Below are 17,505 nucleotides of genomic sequence, written 5' to 3' on the forward strand. Positions count from 1 at the left end.
AGTCATTTGATGTGCAGGTATTCGATGAGATGAGAACACCTGTCTGTCTCATCATCAACAGACAGGTGTCCAGAGAAACCCTCAACAACAGCTCAGACACTCACTTTTAATAGTTTTGAGCTCTGGAGCATAAAACTAACTTTGTTTTTCTGCAGCACAATCATTATTTAATCAGTGCTAAGAAAGGAGAACGGCGCTAATAACGAGGAGCTCAGCGGGCTGTTTCCTGGAGTTAATCTCCACAGGGTCAGCTGGGGCCGCCTGGCAGGCAGAGAGACACGTTCCTGCGATTGAACAACACATTAAAACATCCACCATTCTAAATAAAGCCACCGCAGTTATTCACCCATATGTTCTGAAAACTTTTGAGGATCCCTAATGAGGCAATACAAGCAGCAATTACAGGAGAACAGTGCTGGGTCTTCACTGGGTTGAGATGGGAGCAGCTACTTGTAAACTCTGATTTAAAAGCAGCAGTAATCCATTAAAAAGGCAACAGTGATTCATTAATAATTCAGTATTTCATATTCAACAGACCATCAGCAGCTGCACAGTAAACCATGCAGACTGCACACAGCCCACTGAGAGGCTGAGGAGGATTCAGAGACGTTGTAGTTGGTTTTATATTTTAACTTCCAGATGGTGGCTACGTCCAGCTTATCACTCCATACCATCTATTCTATCTTTCTAGAAAGTGAAAAACAGGTGATGTTTCTCTGTTAAACAAGAACTACAGACTTGTGGTTGTACAGTTTCTGTTAAATTCTTGAGGTATGGGAAAAAAAGAAAAGATTTGACCACTGAAGTCTTATCAGTTCATACTTGAGTCCAAGTGAAAGGTATCACGTTTACTACAACGGGACGAATTTCTTAAAAACACGACGCCAGCACTCACAAATAAAACACTCCACATACATAAGACAGAAACGTATCTGAAAACATGATAGTCAACCCATACATTAGAGAAAAACAGATAACAACAGAAAGGCACTAGAACAAAAACATTAAAAATAATAGATCGATCGTTTCAGTCTCCGTCTATTGTATAAATGGGGATAAAAGAGTTTCTGAATCTATTAAAATGACAAATGGATCAGTTATTATCTTGTTGGCTTGCCTTAGCACAGCCTGCAGATTATTATCAATAACTTTCATTATTTTCAGTGTTTGCAGTTAAAGATTTAAAGGTGTCACTTTGTTGTTGCTGAAACAAAATCAGTGCGGAAAAAGTTTTAACGGGTACAAAGCATCTCACAGAACAACAGACTTTTAAATTAAATTTTTGTAAAACACAAGTTTTTCTAAAGTTGCTGGAAATAATCCACAGAGACTCAAAGTGACCCATCTGCTCATATGACCCATCTACAGCAGATCATGAGACTAATTATATATTCCACTGAGACGCTCTGTCCGGCTCTAACTTCAGCCCTTTTACTTTGGTTGCTGATGGGCGGATGATTTTAATTTGGGAGGTCACTGGATAATGATTCCACAGGGCATTGGAAGAGTCACAATAATAAAAAAAATCATTCTCTTGACTCAAAAGAGTCCTATTTAGTTTGGGTAAGAGAAACTGTTTTTTGAAAAAGTACCAGTATGTCTAAAGAAAACCAATTATTAGGTCAAACAGGTAATTCCTTTGCTCAGTTTAATTAAACCCAAGAGGTGCTTACTCCCTCAGTTTCATTAAAACTTTATCTGGACTTGAAGCACCAATACTCCTAATAAAGTTCTGAGGTATTAAAAAGCTGAGTTCAAGACGAACAGCCCCCTGAATGTCCTTTTATTAACTGAGGGATACCTAACAACTGAGTATTGTGCTGCCAGAATGAAGAGGTGTGGAAAATATTAAAGGCAAAAGCCTCAAACTCTGCTCAAAATCGGAAACTGGGAAGTTCATTACTTTAATAACATTTCTCATCGATCACAGAGGAGATATTAAATCCTACTCACTGCTACCACCTCACTCCTGGATTTTATGATACATATACTTTAGACATTTATCTCACAGTTTATGGCTGAACATCCCATAATGACCCAACAGGTCAGGCTGTAGTGTCTTGTTGAAGGATGCTGATATGACTCAGTAATTGACCCTAAAATACTGCAGTGGTTGTAAACCTTGACACCAGCAGCCACCGCGGGGGCTCAGGATGATTTCTAGAGGCATTACATTATTATGATTTATGGTATCTAAAGCCCTGTTGTCATGGTACAGTAGAGCTGCCTCCTAAAGGTTTGATGCATCTGCCGGGAAGACTCTGATTCTACAGCTAAATCAGAAACTACAGGTGTTACAGCGAGTGAAAACCAGCTGATGATGCTGTCAGCAGCCCGGCAGGAGAGACACTCCACGGTCACAGGATTTCATGCAACCAAACGGCAACTTCAAGTCTGTATTAGAAGTATATCTTCATATTGAACAACCAAATCCGACGTGACTGACATAACTACGCGTCGATAGAGCCCTATGATATGGTTTACTTTTGTACTTTAATGCAGCGTGACTGGAAACGACAACAAAACTCTTCTCAGCATTTTTTTTTCTGTTCATTTGAGGAGTGAAAACCTAGCTGTTGCATTAATGGTTTCAGGATAAATCATTAAAAAAACTATGAGTTCTTGTGCCATATACAGCTGCAGTACTTGACGTCTCGCAATCCCCAGAATGCAGCAGTCAAAATCAAAACACAGGAAAGTGTGCTGTTCAAATTACTGCCAGGCAGACCACTGCTAGCAGCTAACGTCTCTGTTTGCCTGCTGGAAATAGTGGATAGCTGTTGGATAGCAAAGGGGAGATAATTTTATTGGATTCTCAGAGATCCCTGAAAGAAAACGGAGCGATGGGAACCCATGTAAATATCACTATCAGGTCCAGAACCCAACACTTCTTAACTCTAATATCTTGTTTATTTTACTGCTTTGATTATGATTTCTAACAGTTCTACTTTCATAAAAGCCATTTTAGACCAATGCTTCATGGTGCGGATTTTGTGGAGCTAACTTGTTGCACACAGCAACAAGCAACAAGCAACTCACAATGCAACATAAACGTGGGATTAAAAAATTCTTATGTTCCTAGAACTGTTAGTCTTCCTCAGCAAAAATCCTTCTTGAATTGAGAAATCACCAAAACCCCTGATGTTTACTCTGCAAACGTTTAGAGCCTCTTTATCAGTGAGAGCTCACACCAGTACATCACAGCATCATTAGTCACAGTTAGACGATGACTGTGAGACCCAAAGGTTGGTACAAGGTGCTGGGACAGACTCTCTTACCACCTGTCCACCTTCACTGGACACTCAGGTGGGATTTTGATATCATATCTCCTCTAAGGTGTCAGAGGAGGTCACTGTCTCTGTCCCTGTGAGCTCCAGCCTCAGGCAGGTGATTCTCAACAAACAAAAATAAAAGTTCCCTTTCAGCTGCTCTAAATCTTTCATGTTAAAAAACAGTGATCTAGGTCTGCCTCAGCCTCCAGCTCCTCTCTGCCCACCCAGACCTCCCTCTGGTTAATCTCAATGTTACGCGCTCCTTGAACATCATGCACTTATTAAATGCTTATTAGCTGAACATATCACTTGGATGCAAAAAGAGCTTTTTCATGTTCAAAGCAAAGCGTCACTGTTAAATCCCAGGGATGGCTGCGTGTTGTTTACCTCCTCCTCCTCCTCCTCCTCCTCCTCACCCCCTGCCACTGTTCTGCTATAGTTAGCCGTCCTATCAATTGTTGTCAGAAGGTCTAAAAGCTCCTGGGACAATAAGGATTGCAGCGAGGAGAAAAAGGTTGGGTGTTAAATTTAGTGGACTCAGTCAGGAAGCTGCGGATTTTCTGTTTTCTAGGTCAGGTAAGTGCCAAGTCGGCCAGAAGCCTCTGCCTGAGACACACGGGGAAACACGAACAGATAGAAGACCACTGCCTGAGGGGGAGGAGGGGGGAGGAGAGGGAGGCAGAGGGGGACGTTCAGTGGAAATATTCTGTACATTAAGTGCTGACATCCATCATCCCCTCAGATTATGTTTCAGCTTGTGTTTGTTGTCGGTTTAACACCCGTCATCAGCGAGCAGCGACTGAGGAAGAGTTGTATGAGCACAGGGTAACCTGAAAACACACACACACACACACACACACACACACTCTCACAAATGCTGCATTTTAGCAAGAGTGCTTTGAGAGGGGCAAGTGAGGCAAACACACTTTCAGGGTCTGATGAACATGTCATCCAGGGAGAAGAAGGAATAATTTGCTCTTTCATTTGGTTCATTCCACTGGATGTCTCCTGCTCCACGGCGGCTGCTGTCAGCCTGCAGGAAATGAAAGTGTTTACTGAGCTCGGCCGTCCATTCGCACAGCTCCAGGATGGACTATTACAGCAGGCATGACCATTAATAAGCACAGTCATGGATCAGAGTACTCTGAGACCGAGCTGGGTGAAGTGAAGCTGCAGTAAAAAAAGGAGAGGAGGGTGTTTTCTTTACAGTGACTTTACAGTATAAACTGATCAGTCACAGCATTAAAACCACTGACAGGTGAAGTGAATAACATCGATCATCTCGTTCTGCTGGGAAACCCCTGACACATCAGCTTCACACACACTCACACACATTACTCTGATGGGCTGTGAGTGCTTCAGTCTCTGAAGACGTCTCTCTGAAAATTACACAGGGATTTGGTGTAACTAAGGGAAAAGCCAGTCTGTAATGACTCCATGTTAGAACTAAGAAGACTAACAGGGATGCACCAATGCCTCTCTCTCTCTACCAATAATTATTCAGACACTTCAGATCTTTGCTGATAGAGTCCTGCAGGACTGATCCTCAAACCAGGAAGTCAGTTAGCATGTTAGCATGTTAGCTCTTCCTGTTGTCAGTGTGTTTCTGGTTAAATGTCTGAAATAAGGTCTGTGGTTTTAACACAAGCTCAAGACATTTTCAGGTTTGATTCTCCGACATAAAATGGGTCAGTAAATCCCCCACTCCTGATGTTTGAAGCTTTTACGTGTCTTAAAAAAGGCGGTTGCTAACGAGTGTCTAAATGAGACTACAGAGGTTGTCGGGGGACGTTAACATGTGGAGGAACCAGGCTGATGCTAACTTCAGGTTGGACTACAGAAACACATCATCACTGCACCACTTACAATCTTTTTGGATTTCTGTGACTAAAGCTTCAACAATTATTTTCTTGATCCATTTAATCTGGCAGTACCCAGTCAGGTTAATATCGTCAATATTCAGGCCCCAGCACTGATTTAATTGATTTTCAGTTTGAATTAATGGTTGTTCTGGTCGTATAAAACTCAAAACCTTCCTCAGAGGGAAAATACAGAGTAAAGCAGACCTCTTATATGCTGTGCTGAATGACTGCAACAACAGAAAAACTTAAATACACATGATTTAACTGATGAAAAAAATCCAAAAAACCCTCTGGGAAAAGACTCCAAATGGCAGAAAATTGCTCTGAACACACGGCAGTATAAACAAGCTCGCCAGAGTCTCTGCTTTACCTCTAATTTACAGAAAACACACGGAAAGACACTGAAGCCACTCATGTATGAAGGTGGGAAAATATAAGGATGGTATAATGAGGATTACATGCATCACAGAAGGTAAAGATGTACAAAAAGCGCCTGCAGGCTTATCTCGAGTATTTTCTCTTTAGCTTTACTGACGGTGTTAGAGGTGTAGGTGCATGTTTCATTAAAGGTGGAATATCTCATAAATATTCATCAGCATGATAGAATTTGGAAAGTTGTTATCTGAGATCTTGTTCTATATCTTTATCCATGCTGTTTGATAATTCAAGGTGTCATGACCCAACAGGAACTGTATAATACAGCATGTCTTCTTTTAAAATGAAGGCTTATATAAATCAGTGAGAGATAAAACTGACCATCTCCGTCTTGTTTGACATAGGTATTTCACTCACAGCTCTCATCCTTCTGTTTTCAGGTTTCAGTCCCTGAACTCTCTGTTAAAGGGAACGTCACTACATTTATATCCCTGTGGGACCAACACAACACTTACACAAATATATGTTTGCTCTGTCAAATGTATGAGAGCTTTCTTACACAACTGATTGATTCACTAAACCCTGCTGAAATATTTAATATTTACTGAAACAATAGGAACTTTATTGTAAACAGACGTAGACCAAAAACAGGCTACCAGCTTTTACCAGCTGTAGCTTTACCAGCTAGCAAAGTCGTTAAGTTAACTTTATTTCATTAGCTCCATGAGCTAACGTTAGCTTAATCTCCTGATGATTTTGTGATATTTGCAGCTGACTTTTATTAAAATGAGAACTCTCTACCATTAGCCTAAGTTACCATTAACCTAAGCTAGCGCTACCATTAGCCTAAGATACTGCTACTGTGAGACTAAGTTACAATTAGCCTTGGCTGTTAACTGTTAGCCTAAAACTTTTAGCCTAATCTCTGGTAGCATTCAGAATCAGCTTCACACAGTGGAGAAATACTACACAGACTACTACACAGTAAACCCTATAACCCCACAAACTACTGTAGTAAGAGGATATGATATGCTAACTTTTGCTAACTTTGGGCCTAGGAAGTAACACTCCATTAATATTACTAGTTAGCTAGGTAGCTGCACATGAGACTGTCGTCGATTAATTCCTTATTAATCTGCTTGTGTGAGTTTAACATCTTGTTAAATACACAATGTGTATGATAACTCTATATACACCTCTTCAGGCTCATCAGGTAGCTAAGGCTAATTGCTATTCATGGAATGGACAGCTGCATTCCTCTCTATTGAACACTTAATTAATGCTGGTCAGATGCAGCCTCTCATACTAAAAATGTGAATTTACAGTATCTTCAGATATCTACAGATATTCCAGCCCAGGCCGGCTGCACTGATGATGACAGAACATAAAGTTTACTGGCTGATGGAATTCTTATCTGAACTTTTAAAGCCAAATGAGAGTCATTTTTATCATAGTTCTCTATCAGATTTTAATCAGAAAATATAACTTTATCCTAAGAAAAATACTTGGTACTGTCACAGTTTTGAAATTCATTCTCCATGGAGCTGCACAGTTATCAGAAATGTGGAGGTGGAACAAAACTCTGTGTCCTGTTTTTGGCTAACACAGTTAAATAACAACACAGTGCATGTGGATACTGAGAGCTCTGGTATTCTCTGGAGAGGAATGATAATGAATAAGGAGGAATTTAACCCATTCATTAGTGTAAAAATGCAACAATACTCATGATAGTTTCTCATTAACGTGTGTTGTTGTGTCTAAGTACAAAGACGAGCTTCTGGCACACTTGGACGCTGATTAAATAAGATGCACTGCAGTGAGAAATTTTAGAGGTCATGACAGCTTTCTGGCTCACAACACTGCTGCCATTCTCATTTTCCACCATGTATATTATATTTTGTTGGCAGGAATGTTAATATTAACGCCTCCAAATGGCCTATTTATTTCTGGAGCCATTTTTATCAGCAGAAATAGAGATGGGTAAAATTATAAAACAAAACAAACGAACATGAGGCGATTCAAGATTTCTGAGCTCTCTGGAGCTCAAACAGCTTTTCAAGTCCTGGAGCTATTTTATCCATATGGCCTGTGCTTCCTTTAGAGGCTGTGCAGCGGAGCTTTGTGCTGTGAAACCTATAGAGGTGTAGTGTAATGGAAGAGCATACATTTCTAGGCTAATGGGTTGCTGAGGGCTACGCTGAGGCTCGGCTGTGCTGCAAAACTGCTCTCTGCAAAACCAACTCTCATCTGCCTCGACTGTCTCTTCACACCTGCAGCAGCCAGAAGGTAAAGACGAGAGGGAGAGAAGTCTTTCTGAGCGAGAGGCGATCAGGCTGTCGGTCAGGGGGATTCTGGGTGAGCCGTCCTGCAGAGCAGAGAAAACGCTAACAAAGGCTTCATCATCTCCTGACCTTTCCACAGATGCTGTCGCCTTCTCCCAGTGTGATGAGGGTGTCGCAGCCTCTCTCGCTGTCCTTTTCCCCTCGTCTACCTTCTCTCCTCCAGTCGCACTCGTTTCCAGTGCCTGTGTCTGTTCGTCTGTCTTTCCAGGTCCATCACACTCGCTCCTAATGAGGCTTCATTCCCACTGAAGTGTGTGCAGGGTATGAGGATGTGGAAACCACCAGCTGAGCTCCTGCACCACCTCTGACCTTCCATCCACCCCCCCCTCTGTGCTCTCCTGTCTCTGTTTAGATGTTTACCTGTCCATCTGACTGCTGCCATTAAGGAGCTGTCACTGAACTCCTGTCAGTGTCGATGACTGTCACCCCCGCCCCCCCTCGAGCTCTCGAAGCTCAGGCCTTAATGAGCCTCGCGGCAGAAACGGCCTCATATGCAGCCTGAGATGAGAAGATGGAGTGACGAAGGGGGAGGGCAAGTGTGAAGCTCATGGGGGAAAGGTAGAGGAGGAGTGGGAGAGCAACAGGGGAGCAAGCAATTATCCTTACTCTGGTGCTGTATATGGGCGTCCAGCCCCCGAGCAGGCATGTTACAAATGAGCTATATCCTCTACTGCTGTGGAAATAATCACACCTTCCTACCATCACTCTGCACCCCCTCCATCAGAGGACAGGTGCTCCAAAACACAAGAGAGGCTGCGCCTAGACAGGGAATTCAAACAATATTAATGCCATATTTTATTTTTAATAATACTATATTGCTTTGCCAACACAGATTTCTTTACTGCTGCGCCCGTAAAACACACTTGAATTGAATTGTGAGAGGAGCAGAAGAGGACGGAGAGAGGAGGGAGCTGCACTGATATTCCTGTATTTCACTGTTTCACCTGAAACAACTTCCTGAGAAGGGTCATGTGATCAGAGTAGTGTGGACGCCATAGCAACAACGATGTGTTTTAAAACGAAGACGTAACCGATTGTTAAGTTGTGACGTCTCGACTGATAAAAATAATATTCCCAGATCCAAAAAAACTGTTCAGTGTCATTCCTGATTTCTGTGTGACGAGAACGAGAAGAGGAAATGGCTGCAGCTGATACGTTATAGTTTTTAAACGAATGCAGAAAAACAAAGCTAATGTTAGCAGCTAACTCAGCTAATGTTAACAACCGCTAGTAAAGGTGGGTACCCCTGATATAAGCTCTGGGTTTTACAGGATGTTTCTTGCTATGAGTCCATATCTTTGTGTTTCAGTCAGTCTGCCCAAAAACAGCGAAAAACTAGCTAGATATTTATTTTCACCTTAGCCAGGCGAAGAGCTGGCTAGCTAAGGCTAGCTAAGGCTAGCTTTACTCAGATCTGTTCAAACATGAGAAACAGGAGAGTTTCAGCAAAGTTGGACCCAGAAACAGTATTTTCATACAAGCAGATCAGGGTGGATGTAGACTGGGATGGCCCAAAATCCCCCAGTGTGAACAAAGGGTCTTCAGATCAGTGTATCCTCGTGTTAATAGGACAACAGTCTGTGACAGAAAACGTCTTGTGCAGTGCAGAAACTGTGAGATGTTGAAAGCCCTGCAGTCTGCACGAGCTTAAAGACTGGAGGGAGATGACAGGGAGTGTTGAAAGAGTGACAGCGAGACGAGTGGTAGAGACAGATACCAACACTAATACTGGATGTACGTAAAAAACACTAGAGATGGAAAGAGAAAAGAAAGACGGAGGGATGAAGAGCAGTGTTGGATGAGGGGGTTTCCTCTGCTTCCCCTCTGGCTGCCTCCTCTTTTCTCAGCTCCAACCCACCTCACGACTCCCCGCTGTGAGAGAACGAGTCGCACTCTTTCACAAATGCACACACACATACACACATCTACAGTACTACACACCACACAAGCCATTTTCTCAAAGCACCTACACAAGCTGAGATGTACAGCTCATGTTTCACAGAGCTACAGTGTGAGATAAATACCTCTCTCTCAGCCACGTCTTTATGTTGTGGTTTATTTTATTATTTTAGAATAGTAGAAATCATTTTAACCAAATTCCTTTAAATTACAGTTTTCTTTTGTCCTGTAATGAATGCCAACTGGAGGTCATGGTTTACCAATCTTATTTATTCCCTGCTCAGCGACAGGCTGTCGTGTGTTCTGTGGGAAGCTAAAGACTCATGCTGCTAAGTGTTCAGAAACAGCAGGAACACAGAGCGAGGCCACAGTGGGCCAAACAACACAGACGGGATGACCTCCAACAAGGACGTTTTTTTATCACGACGTCTCTGTGAGCATCTGTCTGACTGTGGCTGTAGCTTCTCTGTATGTGTATGAAGTGAAAACACCTTTCCATTAAAACCCAACTGTGGCATCGATACCAATATTTATCACGATCTATAATCTGTGAGTCTGTGAGTATCCTGATGAAGCCTAAAGAAACCAGTGGCTCGTTAGTTAAACTCTGAGAATATAATTGATTAACAGACACAAACATGTTTTATCTGCCTGAACTAAACATTAAAACCAACCTGTCAAAACATGGACATAAAACAAAAACCTGTGACTCTGATCACTGATTCCTCTGATAGGACCTTCTATGTAGAGGAGCAGATTAGACAGTCAGCAGTTTGTGAAAAGTATTTCCTGTCTGGGAGTTCGTAGCTACGGTCCAGAATTTTAATCAGTTTCCTGAACACATCTTTCTCTGCTGAGCCTCATCATGTCTTTACTGAGAGGAACTGTTTTATCCACTCAGACATCAGCCCTGTTAGCCGTTAGCTCCGTTAGCTGTTAGCCCTGTTAGCCGTTAGCTCCGTTAGCTGTTAGCTGTTAGAAAACTAGTAAACAACATTTAGGTCGTTATTGTAATAAAAACCAGAAAATATCGTGATAAATTTAAATCACTGCCCGATCCTAATGCAGTGACCTATAAGAACCAGGATGGTGAATGTGGAACAATGGACACTTTTCATCAACGGGCGCCATCTTATGTAGCAGGCGAGGAGGGAACAACAACATACTTTCAAACTTGTGGAAATGGCGGCCGAGGACGGAGGACACAATTCCCTGTCGCATTAAACAGGAGGAACACACAAGGAGATAAACCGCTCATTTTTAAGCCAAGAGAGCGAAGCAGCTGGAGGATATTTTTGAGACAATCCTGGTCACATGATACGATCCTCATTTCCTGTTAGTGCAAGGCGGCCATGTTTGATTGGAGACAAAATTACCCTGGAGAAATTCTGAGTACTACTGAGTACAAAGTGAAGTATCTGATTGGAGACACATTAGCCAGGACAGTAGCTTGTTTCAGTTTCTATATGATTGAATTTTAAAACCAAAAACATGAACACATGTTTATTTACATGTAGGAAAACAAGTGTAGAGTGTGAATCAGTATTCAGGACGTCTGCGTCGCGCTGCACACGGTGTATTTCCCAGCTTACTGCAGATTCCCTTCAGTATCATGAGGGAAGTGACAGCAGCTCGAGGGAACAAAGCAATAAGTAAAAAATTAACATAAATTCACATGGTAATGTATTCAGCATTGGGCAATGACTTTCCATACAACAGAGGGACATGTTTTTGAAAAAAGATTGTGTTTTGAGAAGAGCAAAGCAGAGAGAATTCACAAAGGCGTGCACAGACACGAGGATAATGAACAAATATTAGCCGTGATATTTGGGATTCAAAATGAAGATAAACTATTCCAATCTCAGGAGCCCGATTGTGCGTCAACACACACACACACACACACACACACACACACACACACACACACAGTGCCCTGAATTCATTACTGAAGTCTCACACAGGCATTCAACAGCAACACAAAGGAATTCTTCAACTAACAAACGGCCCACAAGTTAATCCAAAATGTCTGTTTTATCAACAATGGCCACCAGTGATGATATTGGCACCTGAGACGAGGTTGAAAAGAACTGCGGTAATTTGGTTTCACAATATGCTGCACACACACACACACACACACACACACACACACCAGCTTCTCTGCTGCAGCCCAGTCATTCAGCACGATGACAACTGCAGCCACAGTATTGTGCTGCTCTGTAATTAAATGGAGATGTGAGGTCAAAACTCCCAACAGGTTCACCGGCATGAGATGAGAAGTAAATTGGCTCTCCTCAAAGTGACTTTACAGAAACAATTACATAAGCCCTGTTTATGACTATTATTAAAATGGAAAAATTATTTATCTCACCAGCAGCAGAAAATGATGGGAACTAAAATGTGATCTCTGTCAGCCGTGCTCTGCCCGGCCTCTCCTGATTCTGTACAGGAGATAATTACTGTGCTGGGTAATTGAAGGTACAGCACACACACACACACACACACACACACACAGAGCATGGAAAATGGAGGTTACATTACCTTTCCAAAGCTGCCTTTCCCGATGGCACGCAATATCTGGAAGTGGTCAAAGTTCACTGTGGAGAAACAGAGGGAGAGAACGAACCCGTCAGCAGCTTCAGGAACATGTGGTGCAGTCGTTAAGTATCAGCACAGAAACAATGACTGTGAGGATAAAGTGCTGACTCCAAGCTTTAATTTGAAGGGTTCACATGCACATCAGACGAGCAGTGGAGGGGCTGCAGCTCTTTGTTTACAGAGCGCGACTGAACAAGTTAACACAAAGTCGTCACATTAATGTTAGTTGCAATCTGTGCAATCAATAACTGGCTGAAGTCTACAACCCACACACAACAGCAGACAATTCCCTGCTGATGCTCTGCCAGACCTGTGCTACACAACCATCAACACTTCCTGCTCACTCTGCCTGTGACTTCAGTCTGGTCCTCAGGAACACAAGCTCAGCTGGTCTGAGGTCAGGTGACTGTCAAGAACATTTTGTTTGGCCTCAAAAAAGCTCTGGGTCATCTTGTCTGTGTAAAATCACTGTTCTGATAACAACACTGAGTCTGTTGGTGTGATATTATAACATTATTAGCTTAACATGCTAACAACTGCTAATTAAAATCAAACACAAACTGCAGCTGAAGTTGGTACAGACGTCATTATCATTACTTTTTATTAAAGAGTCACATCCTTTCAGTTTAACCAGAAACATCTCTATATATCTCTACCAGACTCCATTGACAAAAACATGGATTTAACCAGGAGCTGCTGGAATACCACTGCCTCCACCTGTTAGTGTGTCTGTGTTACTGTGGGACTTTCAGTGGTGGAAGAAGTAATCAGATACTTACTGAATCAAATTTATTAATATTAGTACGATTATCCATTAGATTAAAGTTCAGCTGCTGGTTCTTGATCAATACTGCACCAGTTCCAAAGATTTTGTCCCTGTCAATCGTTGAGGAAACCACCTGATTGTTTATGTAGAAAAACTATGTCTTCACCCACTCTTTACTTCTTCACCAACATCAGACAGCGTGGTGTTTCTTCTTTGACAGAATCATTGTTGGCTGAGTGTAAACAGAACAGATGCTGAGAGATGATTAACCAGACAACATCCAAGATTTTCATTGTTGTTGTTTCACCAACTCACAGCAGTTAGACACAGCTGAGTGAACTCAAATCAGCAGGAACTACACTTCACCTGTTGCAGCCTGTTAAGACACTTTTGATTGATGATCTAAATTGTGGTTGTGGTTAGATGTTTGTGATATTCTCTCTCCTCTTTCGAGGGTTTCTGAAAGTGCGTTGGAGCTGATTTAAGCGGAGGAATCAGTCACGACACGTCCTGTAATGTTGATGAGCTGCTGCCAGTGACCGACCTCCTCCTGGTCGCCTGTGTTTCTGATTGAGACTCGCCTCTGTTCTCTGTGTGAGCGCAGCAGGCAAGGCGCTAACTCCTGCAGCTCCTCCTTAAAAGTCAGTCACCTTCTGATCTGCTCGGCCTCCTCCCTCTCCGGGCAAACAAGGACTGATCACGGGAGAAGGAAGGCCCACGCTGGGGCTCCTCCAGGCAGACCCACCTCCAGCTGACCTGTGGAGGTAAACCCCACGACGCTCGCTGCATCCACACAAAAGACACAAGGTGTGGTTTGCATGGTTTGTCTGGGAGATAGACTAATCCAGTGCGGATTCTCCCTGCTCAGTCTTTTGTACATGACTAATCCTCTCATATGGCGTGGCTCTGACTGCACCCTGGTGCCGACACACAGACACCATGAACACAGCGCTCTGTGTGGTATTAAAGGGATGGAGGGGAAAGTGAAAAACGTATGTACACAGCACGGTGGGTTCATGGACTCGTGGTTCTGGTGTGTCATGATGTGTTTTCATGTTAACTCAGGCAGACGTGTCCATACAGTCATGACTGCAGGTGACTGGGTTTTCACTGGACGTTCTAAACATCAGAATCTGTCACAAAGCTTTTTGAGTTTAAGCTTGATGATAGTTTATAAAGTAAACTATGTTAGTAAAGAAGGTGCAGTATTAACCGTGTTTAATTTCTCTTTGCTGTTTGGGACGATTAGAAAGATTAAGAAGAGGGTGCAGCAGACCCAGCAGGCCTACGTTGACCTCCCCGTCAGGCCTCAACGTCCAGGACTTTCTTTTTGTGAACGCTCTATATGAAAACAGCAGGTCTGAGATCAGAGACGCTTCCAACTGGTTTAGTCTAGTTTCACATCAGACTGGCAGCTGAAAAACTGAAGCGAATTAAAAGAAACAAGGTGAAACTGAAACTACCGACCAAACAGTCTTTATGTTTTATCAGGCATGATTGTCAGCTGTTAAAATGATTAATTCTCTTTAATTCTCTTTAACAACCTTCACACAGCAGAGTGTGTCAGATGGTTTGAAGCCGATATTAACAAAGGAAACACCAGTAAATGTTAATTCACAATCAAAGACTTCGGATGTGATTCAACGTAACAAACAATTAAACATCCACTTCGACTTTTTTTAACCGTGGATCGATGTCCCCAGTATCACAGCGCTTCCTCGAAGTATGAGTCATCTGGTAATGGGAAGCAAAACAAAAATACCCCCCTCCACCCCCGTCCCTTTAACTGGCCTGGTGAAAGGAGCTGCTCTTCAGATTCAGGGGGGTAAAAGAGATTTGGGTCTTGTTCAAAGCTAAGGGGATAATTAGAGCAGACAGAGCACTTCCTGTAACCATCACTTCAGCGTCAGAGCCTCTCTTTGTGCCACGCTGGCTCCCACATGCTGCGAGGAAGAATTACGAGGGAGGCTGTGGAGGTCTTTCATGTCACACAAGCTTTACACTGACTTCTATCACAACACGGAGGTGAAGTGTGTGCAGTCCAGTCGATAGATGCTTTACTCTTCAGCTCCGACCTCGACAGCCTTCATCTCAGAGCTTAAGTTTTCTCTGGCTCTCCTGTGACGAACCATTCACCAGCTTTTCAATTACTGTTTTGTCATGTTTGTCAGTGGGTGTCCTTAGATACGATCTGCTTTCTTCCGGCTTCAATGGAACGCCGCTGACTGTATTTGTAGTTTGTCAAGTGGTACTTCACAGGAACCGGCGAGTTGATGCTGAGTGAGGAGACAAAGAGGAAGAAGCAGTCGCTACGTGGCCTCCATCCACCGCTCTCAGGTTTCACTGGACGCTGCACTTCAGTCAAACCCTGCGAACCAGACGGCTGAATCTGATCCACCGGAGAGACGTCGACAGCGTCTTTTCCTCTGTGAGGGCTGGAAGCTGCTGACGCTCCAGGATCGGATGCTGAGTAGGCACCACAGGGGTCCTCAGTGGGTGATGTGCTCCTGTGGAGGAGCTGATATTGGCATGAAGCCAGTGTCAAGGGGCATGGAAAGTGTGAGTCTGAGGGGTTTAACCGTGTGTGTTCACACACTTAAAACCTCTAATTGAGGCAATGTCACAGTTCAGAGCTCTCTCAGTTTTATTTAATCATAAAGCAGGAAAAGTGGTGATCACAGAAGAGTTTGTCCTGCTCTCTGTTGGCATTTCGAGTGCTTCTTTAATCGTCAGTGTTACTCTTCATGTAAAGGCCTTTACATTCTGAGGGTGTCACTAATAAAGAACACAAACTCTCTCCTGTGAATATACAGCAGCTGAAGCTGCACCACGGCCAGTTCTGGACATATTTCAGGATGTTGGTGTTGAGTTTGAGGACCAATGCTGCGTTCCAGTTGTACTCAGACATCAGAATTTCTGAGTTCTTAGTCAGAAGTTTGAACCTGAAGCTATGGAGGTTCTGTGAGCGTTTTCCGACTTTTCAACTGGAATGCCGTCAAAGGTCCTGTGTGAAAACACTCCAGACAACAACATTCTCCTGAATAATTCATCAAGCCTAAAGGTGGTTTGGTTTTTAGTTTGGCATGCTTTAATACTACAGTACCCATGAGCCTCTACTGCTAAGGAGAAGAAACCAGAGCTGGAACAAATTCAGATTACTTCCTGGTTGCGGTTGAAAACAAAACACACAAACCACAGAAGCTGAATTCATCCAGAATCTACCCAGAATTCACAAGTGAGTTGATTTAAGCTGCAGCACCATAAACTTTAGCCTTCACCTGCTGCACAGAATATAATGTTGACACCTGTTAATGGATGGAAACGCACCTGGGAGTCGTAGTTTACCTTTGACTTTTTATCAAAGACTCAGAGAGCTGCTACCTCTTCAATCAAGATATGACTTCTAATCTTTTGTCAGTGTACTGAAAAAAAGTAGAATGTACTCCACACTTCTTTTGTCAGAGTTTAAAATAGTAAATTTCAGGGACGTCAGACAACGTCTGTCTTTTTACCTCATAAATCATCAATTGTGTCGATCAGAACTTCATCAGCTCTTTCAGGACTCTCTGTGGGAGGTGTGGTGATACAAAGGTCCGTGGATCTGATCTCAGGAGCAACTTAACAACCACAGCAACAACAAGCCGATAACCTCTGTGGTGTTAGCGTGGGAGGCTTCACACAGACTGAACAAAGGCTCGGCTGCTTTCTAATGATGACTGCAATTAATAAAATCAATCATAATACAGCGGATGATAAAAGAGAAATGAGAGGAGGCTGGGAAAGGTGAGCGGAGTGGAGGACACCTTCAAGATCATGAAAAATACATTATACAATGGGATCATTAACCTTGCTAATTATACCCTGGGAAATACTGAACTGTGGAGTTTTGGAGCTTTCAAAGTAATTCTCTTTAACTGGAGAACTTTTATAATAGAACAAAAAACCAGAGGACGAGGTCGATTTTAATCCTTCACACAAGAGGAGAGATTTCACAAGATTAGTAAAGTTAAAAAAGATTATAAGTAATATCTGGAACCACATGAAAAAACACCCAATATATGCATGAAAATCAATATGGACTTAGTGTGTAGCACAAAGTTTCTATAGTCATATTTTGGTGTTAATAATGAATCCTAAGATGATGTAATTTTCATGAGACGTTCTTTATTAATCACCATCACAGTCGCTCCCGGCACAAAGAGGGTTGTGTGAGGGGAGGAGGGGTGGCAATTTATCAAGAGCGCAGACGCTGATGAATTATGAGTTCAACTCACATACGAGTATCTGCAGTTTGGAGATCTGTGGCGTGATTCACTGCAAACAGACGCCTTGTGCTTCAAGGTGGAGAGTTTATGTTATTTATGCAGCGTCAGGCCTTTAAACTGATTCTTTCT

General features: G+C 42.7%; 1 protein-coding gene across 2 annotated transcripts in view; it reads right to left on the reverse strand.

The window, feature by feature from the left end:
• LOC108885141 (serine/threonine-protein kinase 32C) overlaps window positions 1-17,505 on the reverse strand; it is a 64,848-nt gene that overhangs the window by 31,883 nt on the left and 15,460 nt on the right. For both annotated transcript variants that reach the window (XM_018679339.2, XM_018679337.2), the window contains exon 2: window positions 12,289-12,344. In XM_018679339.2, coding sequence (XP_018534855.1) covers window positions 12,289-12,344 — 56 coding nt within the window. The remainder of the gene's footprint in view (window positions 1-12,288; window positions 12,345-17,505) is intronic.

The sequence above is a fragment of the Lates calcarifer genome, linkage group LG16_LG22 (assembly GCF_001640805.2).
Source record: "Lates calcarifer isolate ASB-BC8 linkage group LG16_LG22, TLL_Latcal_v3, whole genome shotgun sequence".
Taxonomy (NCBI): domain Eukaryota; kingdom Metazoa; phylum Chordata; class Actinopteri; family Centropomidae; genus Lates; species Lates calcarifer.